Source organism: Protomyctophum bolini (assembly GCF_963924005.1).
Source record: "Protomyctophum bolini genome assembly, chromosome: 7".
In the NCBI taxonomy this organism is placed as follows: Eukaryota; Metazoa; Chordata; class Actinopteri; order Myctophiformes; family Myctophidae; genus Protomyctophum; species Protomyctophum bolini.
This window is the reverse complement of record NC_137868.1, coordinates 27,327,584-27,339,619: the sequence shown is the minus strand read 5'-3', so window position 1 is coordinate 27,339,619 and position 12,036 is coordinate 27,327,584. Positions and strand designations below refer to the sequence as shown.

The window sequence follows — 12,036 nt, the reverse complement described above, 5'->3', positions numbered from 1 at the left end:
CTGAGTTAAAAACTAAGCATTATCAATCTGAACAACAGTACAATAGCTGCCAAAGACATCAGATTCTACATCTCAAAGCAGCCTTTTCCTCAGAGCTGACTTAAAATCTTCCATTCAAATGATCAGTACAGGTAAGTGCTGAATACTTTTTGCCAAACAGATTTCGCAGTCATGGACACTAAATAATACTTCCAGTATGTTTTTTAGTACCAACATAAACATAGATTGTGTTTCTTCAACATTGTAGAAGGATTGAGAAAAATATATTTTTAACTTGTATACTGTAGTTGATTGCTCATGCTCACACAATCATTGAGTGTATAATTTGCCATTGGAAATGTGTACAGGTGTGACTATAAATAAAGAATACAGAAAACTAAAACTTTCTGTTCTCCTGGCATCTTTGTGGAGCTGAGTTTGCTAAAAAAAAAATCTTTCATTTTCTTTATGAGTTTGGAGGAGTTGCTTCAAACTTTTGTAGCCATCAGAGGGCAGAGGAGAGAACGTTTTTGTTCTACTGTAAAACATTCAAGATAGAATTGGGTACGGTCACTACATTGGTTGCAGCAGGGTAGATGTATATATATTTTGGAAATCCTTTCAGATCAATAATACCTGCCGGTATTGTGTGATTATGATTTTGGCTTTAGATTTCCCATAAAAGTTTTGACTAGTTTGTTTTTCCTTTTCGTGAGAAATAAAAAGTGAATCATTTTGTGAAAATGATCGAGTCCAGTTCCATGGGACTCTTATTTCAGCCAACATACTCACAAACTCAAGGAAATCTCTGAAAGGATTTCAACCTCAAAGCGTTTCAACCTCAGGAGCACATGCACACAGTGAGTGTGTTCGGTGATGTGATCTGTGTGTGTGTGTGTGTGTGTGTGTGTGCGTGTGTGTGTGTGTGTGCGTGTGTGCGTAAGAGAAAGAGAGCGCACGTGTGATACTGGAGACTAGTATAATATACTAGTATCCTAAAAAATATATACTTTATATACTAATATAAAGTTGTAGTCAGGTTAAGCTGTTATATGCACCTTCATATCCTTGTAGATGTGAACTAGAATATTATGAATATCCCCTTGGAAAATGGTTTGATTGTTTTGTTGTTCTCATTAACCTGGGATATTCATATTTTGATCCTACTTTATTTGGCTTTCTCAAAACTGAGCTGAACATGAGGAATACCATTTACAATGTGGACGCTATGAAATTGTAATACTTTAGTAATTGAGACACTTGACTATGTGAATCCTGAATAACACCGGAATATTATTGTACATTTAAATGAAACCAACATTGTTCAGCCTAAGTGCGTAATACATGACAGTGTACAACCTGCAGTCAAATTGCTGTGTCAATTGAATAATAATAATAAAAAAAATAAAAAAAATCCCTTCCCACTTAAGTACTCAGTGTTTGAACTGAAAGGGAAGGATGCCATTTCCAGTGACTTAACAGCACACCTTGATATTCAGAAATGTAATTTGTTGTCATATCTTCAGAAAACACTTTACTAATTATGTGCTTTCTATTTGTAGGCAACGAATGTAGATAGCTTTCTCCTACAATGTCACCAAACATTTCGAATGAATGATTGCTCATTGGGAAATTAATGGCAATACCCCCCCACCCCGCATTTAGAATTGATTGGATTTAAAGTAATTTCTTCTGTGTGCGTGCGTGCGTGCGTGAGTGAGTGCGTGTGTGTGTGTGTGTGTGTGTGTGTGTGTGTGTGTGTGTGTCCAACCCTCTTATACTGACTGAACTTGACAGCATGGTCTCTGTTGTTCATTTTGTCTGTCTCTGTCTCTGCCAGTGTCGCTAGAGTCCCCCCATTCCATGTTTTATTTTTCTCTCTGTCCCTGGGATCCCTACAGTCCATGTTTTATTCTGTGGTTCTTCTCAACATGTCTGTGAAAACAGCCCTTATAGGAGGAGGGTGTGGAACAACACTGTCTGTTAAAGGCATACAGGTATTTCAACCAAACAAGGCCAGTCTGGATTGAAAGTCCATGGGTCATTCTTCAAGGTGAGCGAATCAAAAGAGACCAATTCAGAAAAGCATGTTCGACATTTAACTACAGAGTATATTTTGGGTGTATTTTTACACTCCCAAGACTCTGCTGTGTATGGGTTGGGGAGCCAAAAACGTGTTGCAAGCTGCTGTCTCTTGTGTCCTTCATTGGTCAAGGGTCCACGCTGAGATGAAGGCTTCAGCCAAGAGAGGGACTCATCGCTCATTCACCCACTTGGAGCCCTGGAGAGATGAAGTGGAATTATTCCTTCTTCGAGGTGATAATATGTCACTTAAAGGGGGTCATCAGGCCACCAGTCCAAGGCGTGAGATCTTAGCAGAGAGGAAGGAGTGGAGGATGAAGACAATGGGCTTGGGACATGAGTGGAGATCCAGTTGCTGAAAGAGAACAGGACAGGAATAGAGAAGAGTGGGATATGTTAGAAAAGGATAAACTGTAGCCTAATAGGGCTGCAACTATCGATGATCTTCTTGCCGATTATATATTGTCGATAACTTTTTAGATTAATCAAATAATAGATTTTTTGGGATCATTTTGTAAAAATGTTGTAGGCTATAATGTATCGAATTGTAATTAATTGATGCCAAACAATTCCAATAGGGCTCACATCGCATCGCATAGCCACACATTTATTTTAGATCTGGTAGTATTTTTTAAAGACTAGCAGATTTTAATCAAGAAAAAGAAATAATCTAGATTCTTTTTTTTAATTAGTTTGATTAAGTGTTTTAACCCTAGATTGTATAGAACTAAATAGGAGAATAGAGTGGGAAATGCTGCATATAATATACTGACTTTACTATAGACCATAAAATAATGCATGGATGAGAATGGAATATCACAGATTTTATTATAAGGTAAAGTCAGGCAGAATAGTGTAGGAATAAAATTAAAGAGTAGAATAGAGAATGGTTTAATGGTCAATGGTTATAAAGGATAGAATGAAAGTGTTAAGAGGGTACAGAGAGAGCAAGAAACAAATGGATAGAAATAATTGAATGAGAGAACAACAGGAAAATGTATTACTGTAATCAACATAATACAAAGCAGTCTACAGTTCACTAATAAGATGAGGATTAGGCAACATTGCTACATGGTTCTAATTGGAGCTAAGCACTACACACGCACGCACGCACGCACACGCACACACACACACACACACACACACACACACACACACACACACACACACACAGTGTGCACGCCAAGAACACCACCCGTTCCACCTCAGTGTGAACAAAGCGCTGTTCATTACAGGACTTGACTGTGAATGGGAGTTTCACCAGTATGACTCACACATCCTGTTCCTATGGCCTATAGGGACTTGGACTACGTTTATACTTGAAGCTGAAGTTTATTTTGTCCAACTGAAAACCTAGGGGAAGGATTAAGAGATGGAAACTATGACGTGTCAGCTTGTTTGTGTCATGTAAGCGCCATGCAGTGAATCATGAGTGGCTCCACATATCATCAATGTAGGTCTACTGCTGAAACCTTTAATATCAAACATTTTAGCAGCCAATTTTGAGCTAGTATTCATAGTTAGTGGTATACGAGGGTTGTCCCAAAGCGACCAAAACGTTGATAAACACCTGAGATTACAATTTTTGCGATGACCTTAGATTCTCCTTTATAGTAAATAATTATTGTTTACACTTTTCGAAGAATTTTGTTTTCTTTGGAAGAACCGCCAACATTAGCATTTGGAAAATGGAAAAAATTGGAAAAAATCACTACTTCCATGTAAGTTTGCTTGGTGCATGGCCAATGAAACATGGGCACACTGTGCTTTCACATTATGCCCTTGTTAACACAAACTGTGGCACAGTAAATGTTAGAGAGAATTTAAATGCTGACATTTCGTCAGGGTTGAGTTCGATTCAATCACGTCTAGTTGGCATAAGTAAATTGATATATCTAACCTTTAATAGAGAATGAATGCTCTATTATTAATAACCAAATAATGTATCATTTGTATTACTGCATTTCAATTGGATTATACTGGTACAACAATGGCAGTTCAATTCTGAATGTGACCTGTGCTGAACCCTCTGTCCTAATATATACACTCCAATATAAATAATATAGCAAAATTGCATCATAGTGCATCCTTGTGCAGCAGAGTACCTGCACTGTACTGTACTGTTCTGTACTTACCTCATTTCAACCCAAGCTTGCTGTCTGAGTTATATTCTGCAATCTCAATCCATAAATTCAAGTATAGTGTATCTGTTTCTTCCAATTTAACAAATTAAGACCTGATGCTAATAACCACAATAAAGCACTCCCTCTCACGTCTATTGATTAAATATACAGTATGTGTCAATGCAATGTTTAGTTAGACATAGCGATTGCATTTATGTAAAATCATGATGACTCAGTTTTATTATAATGCAGTTGCAGGTCCACATCTAGCAAACATAGTGAACAAGCTCAAGCCAATACAGTAACTGACATTGTTGAATGTACCAATACAGGCTCTAATGACAGCAATGTCTGTAGAGCTTAAACTTAAGCACAGATGGAATTAGTAGGGAAAAAGTAGTGATTTATAAACAAGACTCACAATTTCTCCCTCTTTGCCACCAAAGTCAAGGGTGAGCATGCGAACTCCATCGTCAGAGGACATCTTGAGCTGTTCGAAGGGGTACGAAAGCATCACTTTAGGCCTGGTAGGGGTGCGAGTCCCTCTGTCTTCCCCATTCTCCCTCTCTGCCTGTTTGGGCTCGAACAGCACAGAGAAGCCCTTTTCATAATGGACCACTAGCCGACACTCCTGGCCGCGATACAGACAACCTGATGGAGAGAGGGAAATGGAATTGAAACAATTTTTCCCATTCAACTACGACAACTACCAAATCTCTTACAATGTGTTGTGAGCTTGTAGATCTGCTATTTTTGGCTAATATTCACTGTTAGACTCATTAGACTAGACACTAGAGGATTGAGCTCTTCTCTAAATCCCTATCTTTAGTTCAGGTTCACCTATTAACCATACAACAAAAAGCCGAGTGTACCTCTGACATCACGCATCGTTTGTTTCATGCCCTGGTTTATAGCAGTATCTCATCTCTTAAATTTTCCAGAAATGTTCACTATATTTGAACCACTTACAGTAAGTAAGTGGTTAATTCATCATAATATATTTTAGTATGTTTTGGTCCCAAGAGCCCCTTCCTAGAAATGTAGTGGCACCTTAAAGGAGAATTCCATGCTAGAAGCCTTTCTTACCTTTATTTGTAGTTGTTACGTCCCCACCAAAGAGGTCCAGGTGTTATTTTGTGCAAAAGCGCATTATTGGCTATTTCACCATAAGCCGTCAATGAATTTAATTGAATTGCATTGAATTTAATGGGGCTATGGGGTGTTGTGCTAATTTGCTTATTTCTATCGCTAAAAAATCTATTATTTTGTATATATCCCCTCTTCATAATGTAAATAGTACTAGGTTTAGGGGTTACGGTTGGAGTTATGCCTGATCCATAAAAAGTTGTCATGCACCGAAAGTAGCACATCTACAAGCTCACAGTGTGTTGCAGCACGACACGTTGTGAGCTTGTAGATCACTATTTTCAGCTTTAGGGTTACAGTTAAAAACAGCAAAGGCATATTAAATGGCATTAAAGAATCACATGTTGATGTGCTCACAAGTATAGAAGTAATCCAAAATAGTGTGTGTGTGTGTGTGTGTGTGTGTGTGTGTGTGTGTGTGTGTGTGTGTGTGTGTGTGTGTGTGTGTGTGTGTGTGTGTGTGCGTGCGTGCGTGCGTGCGTACGTACGTGTGTGTTATCTCTCCCTGAGGACTACTGAAGGTCTGCTTAGCAGTCTCCTTTGTCTGCCTGTCAGCAGGCTGATTCACAGCGTACTTAACTTTGGTGTCACTCAAACCATGCTAATCACTCTATACACATCAATATCCCTTCCTCGTCTGGCTCTTCATCTGAAGGCTTTTATGAAAACCAAAGCGAATTAATGCCTACACAATACAGTAATACAAAAACTAAATATTTGCTAATATTTCTTAGAAGGCCACAATATAATATAAAGAAAGTTCATCATTTCCATGTGTGTGCTAACGTGATGGACGCACTGACGCCACTTTACAATTACAAGCGTATAACATTTGAATAGCAAACAAACACATTGCCATTGCACCATATGTATGCTGTGTCACATTTCCACATACTGCTATAGCAACCAGGTGGATAGGTTGGGAAGGATATCACAGTATGTAACTTTTAACCTTTTAACCTCTAATCTTCCCTTCCTCTCCAAAATCCTTGAACGTGCTGTTGCATCCCAGCTTAAATCTCACATGGACTCCAATAACTAGGCCTGTCAAAAAAAAATCGATTCGAGTTAGAATCGCGATTCTAATGCTGTCCGATTCAGAATCGATTCTCATTTTTCAAAAATCGAAAAATTTACAAATGTACCTGTGCATGCAATGCATTATGGCCTGGGTTTCTGCATAGTGCATTTACTACCAGCTAAGCTAAGCCTGCCAATTGTATTTATTTTACACCTGTTTTAATACTAATGTATTGTTCTGGTATTGAGTGAGAAGAGATTTTGTAACTTTTGTACTGGTTCAAATTTGTGCAAGCTAAATACATGTTCTTACTCTTGGATTTAACCTTTGTGTGTTTAAATCATTCAGTTGATAAAACCTTTACAATTATACAAGCTTTTTACTAAATGTACTCTGCTTTCATGCCAGAAGACTGGAGTAGATCATGCTAAAATTCTATTTAATTGTTTTTAATAAAATAAAATAAACTGCTTTAGAATCGAAAAAAAATCTTTTTTGAATCGAGAATCGGAAAAATCGAAAAGATCGTTTTTTAATCGAATCGTCACCCCAAGAATCGGAATCGAATCGAATCGTGGGACACCTAAAGATTCGCAGCCCTACCAATAACCCTTACAAATCATTTCAATCCGGTTTCCGTTCACTACACAGCACTGAAAACGCTCTCACAAAACTCACCAATGACATCCTCCTCTCTGCTGACTCGGGTCACCTCCTCGTCCTCTGTGCCACTTTTGACACCATCAACCACTCCATCCTCATCACCCGTCTCCAGTCTTCCCTTGGTTTAAGTTATCCCTTTCCTGGATAACATCCTACCTCTCTGACCGACACTTCACCTCCATCAATAACTGCAACTCCTCCACTGCCCCAGTTAACCATGGGTCAGATCCTCTGCCACCATGGACTTCATTTCCACTCCTATGCCAATGAAACATAGCTCTCCAAAACCATCACACCAACCACCCACCCTCACTGCCTGCCTCACAATCAATCAAACATGGAGGCAAAATACATTTCTCAAACTCAATTGCAATAAATCGGACATCATCATCGTCGGCCCCAATTCCCTCACCGGTTCTACCCAATATTTTTCACTTAACATCGACTGATCCATTGTCACACGCTCCACCCATGTCCGCCACCCTGGCGGACATCATCCTCGACCCCACACTTTCATTCCTCCCCCATGGAAACCAAGTCACCAAAAGTTCTTCTTCCACCTCAAGAACATTGCCCATCCCCGACCCTCCCGGACATTCTCTGCAGCTAAAACACTTGCTTTCATCACATCCCGCCTCAATTAATGCAACAGTATCCTCTGTGGCACCACCTCCAAAGTCCTCAATTTACTTCAATATGTCCAGATGTCCATATTCAGTCACTTTCACTTCCGTTTTCCTGGCTCGCAGACTGTCATTGTAAGAAACGGCTTATGTTAACATTAGCTCACAATGTTTATCTTTCGCCAGAAATATTAATATTTCAATCGATGCGAACCTTGGATGGATGATCATCACACCGGACAGTTTCAGAGAAAATAGTGAGGGAAAATCCTATTTTAAATGGGACTCTATCTATGGGATGCGCACACACGTTTCCTGGTGCTGGGGGTATGCAAAGCGTTGCCTAGCAACCGGGCCAGTGTTAAAAGTAGATTTTCAGCCGTTTCATATCGATAAAGTACATTAATTGGCGGAGAATTCCGACAAAGGCAGACAATAGTTGGATTTGAATTGACTGAATACTACTTACGTCAAAGGCAGCTATATTGTTAAGTAAGAATTGTGAGTACTTTGCACACCACTGGATTCAATGTGGATGTATTACCCTTTCATTTTAACTCCCTCCTCCACTACTTGTAAATGGGACAGTGAGAACAGTATTTCTGTTATGTCCAGGGGAAACTCTACTCTCCTACCTGAGAGCCTTGATCTGTAGGGAGAGCAGCATTTCCCACCAGAACACACACACACACACACACACACACACACACACACACACACACACACACACACACACACACACACACACACACACACACACACACACACAAGGGGCCTTTCAGCCCAAAACAAAAGACAAAAGACCATCTTTTCAGGATGACGGCTTCAAGAGGTTTAAGAAGCATGAGATAGGTGTTACCAGTGGAGGAGATTCAGAAAAAAGATGGATGAAAGACAGAATTACTGAGCATGAATAAGAGGGGAAAGGGGAAAGAGAGGAAATGGAACGACATGCACGCATTTTGTTACCATGGCAACTGATGAAAAGGATCAAACATAACCATAGGATGGGAGCTTCAGTCTGTTTCTTGTGTTAATTGTGGTACAGTTTCACTTGCAAATGCACTAGCCTGTTATTCAAGACCTTACATTTCTTAAAATGAAATTATTTTGAGAAACTTCTGTCCTAATAGAAAGCAAATTTGTGGCTACAGTGCATGTTAGTGTAGTATATATTACTCATAACTGGCTTCAGAGAAATGCCGTATGCCTACTGAAAACATTAGGGGAAAGCTCTAGTCTAAAACCTCTCAAACCTCTCAACTTGAGAACAAGGAACACCAATAATAACATGTCATGCTGATTTTTTTGGGGAGCATGTAGATTTTTGAGCTTGCAGATTTTTGGGGGCGCATGAATAAGACAGTCCATTCAGTAGGCTTTGCTGACGTCATGTCTGAAAGCCATACAGTACGTTGGAATTTAGGTATAAATACATATTCCTATATTCCCATAAACCATATTCTATATAATATGGTTTATGGGAATATAGGAATACTCACATGTGCGCTCGCGCACATTGGACACGACCACAATGGCCTGGTTTTTCATTAAAACCAAAGGCACTCTGGCACCTGTTTCAGAATGTCTCTCTGCCACCATCATTGGTACAAAAGTGTTTGTATTTGGTGGCCTAGTGCAGGGATTCTTAACCTGGGGGTCGCAACCCCTAGGGGGGCCGCCAAAGCATTTCCGGGGGGTCTCCAGACAAAAACGTTGAGAACCCCTGGCCTAGTGGACACAGAGACCAACTTCTGGCTGAGCACGCCTTCTGCACAGCTTCTTCCAGAAGTACGCAGTTACGCACAGGTCATTCAGCCTTTTGTCTACAATGGAGAGCTGTACATATTTGGTGGTGACAACCTTGACTGGAGCTTCAATGATCTGTGGAAATTCAATCAAGAGACCTTCTCCTGGAAGAAGATTGAGTCCAAGAGGAAAGGTTCATATTCATCAACGTCTGTATCTGGAGCACTAGACCTGTACGTGCCCATCGGCCACCGGCCTACTTGAGAACGATGCAACTTGGGAACCTAAAAATACACGTTGTCAACTTGTCATAGCACCCGTTTTAACTATCTGCCTGTGTCCCTTTTGTGCCCATACTGTATGGATATCTCTGTATCTGTCTTTCTGCCTGTGCTTGAAGAGTGCAAACTGACAGTGAAAAGTGTACTGGTTAAGTAATCAATTGGCAGGTGTGGGGTTGCCATGGCAATCAATTGGCTGAGGCAGAGGATGGAAAAAGCACAGGTGATGGGAGTTGGGCTCATTAGCTCCACTGGCAGAGCCTGACCAGAGCCTTTTGTGGGCTTTCTGGACAACGGTGTGTCTACCGACTCGAGGCCGGGCACTGCACTCCCTGTGGGGGTGTGGAACGTGTGTGTCGATTTTGAAATCGATGGGGCCGACCAGAACGTTGTATTGAATCATGCGTTATGTACAGTAGCGAGAGCACAGTAATTAATTAAATCAATTTCACTTGTGGTGAAAAATAACGGGTCGCACACACCAAGACTTCAGTTCAAATTGTTTATTTAATATTTGGACAAGGTGTGGTGAAACACCCTATAGTGCCCCTAGGGCACACTGTGATATTGCCCGGTTATTCTGCCCGTCCTGCTTTAATGTGTTCACTATTATGTTTTTATTGCTGTTTTTTGCTGTGTTATTGTTGTGAAGTGCACAGAGACCCCTTGGGGTGATGTTGCACTATAAATAAAAATAAACTGAAATAAACTGACAGTCCAAAGATGTGTCTCCAACTCTCCATACAGCCTGTCTACCACGTAATGATGTAACGACAGTCCTTCGTTATATCTCTTCCCCACATTGCACCATACCTTTTTCACACAGTAACATGTATATAATAATAAATAATAATAAATAATAATAATAATATGTTTGTGCCTAAACATAATACGTCATGGCAGTGCCGCTACATCCCAGCATACTGTGTTACAATGTTAAACATTGTCCATGTCTCTCTGCAAGGCAGCGAGCATGATGTACAGCATGATGTACAGCATTTAACGTTTGTAATTCTATGGGGATGATCATGAGAGCAAAGCCTTGCTATATGCTAATGACGGCAAACTGGCAGTGTACGTGCAGGTGTAGAAACAGCAGATGGAGTTGAAAGTATTTTAACAAAGTGTTTGGTAACAACAGACTGCAGAAACAGACAACTGACAAGGCGTGGAAAGCATGGCTCTCATCTTCTGAGATACCAGCACTGTTAGCGAGGATTGGCTCACCCACCTGCTTCATACATGAGCAGACTCTGAACTGTAGCTTAATATGGAGCAATGTAATTATAGACAGAGGGAGACAGACAGTGACGGGGACCCAGGGGGAAAAAGAAGCACAGTTCCCAGAACATTCTGTGCTCCAGGAGGGAAAGCCAGAGAGATTGAGTGGGGGGTCGAGAGAGGGAGAGAGAGAGAGAAAGAGAGAGAGAGAGAGAGAGAGAGACACCGTAGGAATTCCCAGGACAGCCAATAACGAATGCCAAACGACCACACACACACACACACACACACACACACACACACACACACAGAATGACATTCCATTCTATAAATAGCTGGCGCTTTGTCAATGCCTTCCATATGGCTGAAAAATAATAACACAAACGCCATCGTGTGTACAGTCTGTGTGTGTGTGTGTATGTGTGTGTGAGAGAGAGAGAGAGAGAGAGAGAGAGAGAGAGCACTAGTTTCGTGTGTGTGTGTGTGTGTGTGTGTGTGTGTGTGTGTGTGTGTGTGTGTGTGTGTGTAAAATGTGTGGTACACCACACTGTGGTGTACAAATACTCACTAGTAGTAACTTCTTTAATCATCTCGGCGGAGTTGTGACATCCGTTGACAATGTGCCTTGTCCACAGGGATAGATCTTTGGTGGTCTCAGTGCGGAACAGGTGGGCCTCGATCCCCAGACGCGTGCCAGTCCGCGTGGCAAAGCATAGCTCCCTGCCAGCGTTGGGGGACCCCCGGTCAGGGCCAGAATGGACAAGTCTGTATAATGACATGGATAAACACATCCATTTTTACAACACGCTTTTGCCACACTGCGGTAATAGCTTTACACAAACACGCCAAAGCTTTCTCCACTCCTCGTCTGATGAGCAACACAGCTAAACGTGTGGGTAGCGCCTCCAAAATGGCAAGTGGTTGGTATTCAGTTCACCCTTGCTTTGAGTTTCTTAGTGGATTGAATGATTGTACTCTCTCACACAGTAATGAGGTAAAAATCAACACATATTGGCCATTTTTACACTTTATTAATTATACACGTGTTAGGGAACTCAGTAGCATCTGGAAGATCCATATGCAGCCACAACACTTGGTATGGGGCAGTATCTCTCTCCTAACCACACACAAAGCCACATAGTCGGAGT

General features: G+C 40.9%; 1 protein-coding gene across 2 annotated transcripts in view; it reads right to left on the bottom strand.

Moving 5' to 3' along the window:
* The window catches only part of sntb1 (syntrophin, basic 1), a 43,339-nt gene continuing 31,303 nt past the window's right edge, over positions 1-12,036 (bottom strand). The window contains exons 6-8 of one of the 2 annotated variants that reach the window (XM_080767944.1): positions 11,457-11,653; positions 4,606-4,835; positions 1-2,416 (exon numbers count right to left, since the gene is read on the bottom strand). In XM_080767944.1, the coding sequence (XP_080624070.1) occupies positions 2,324-2,416; positions 4,606-4,835; positions 11,457-11,653 (520 nt within the window). In that variant the 3' untranslated portion in view covers positions 1-2,323. The remainder of the gene's footprint in view (positions 2,417-4,605; positions 4,836-11,456; positions 11,654-12,036) is intronic. The other variant, XM_080767945.1, reaches the window with a different exon arrangement.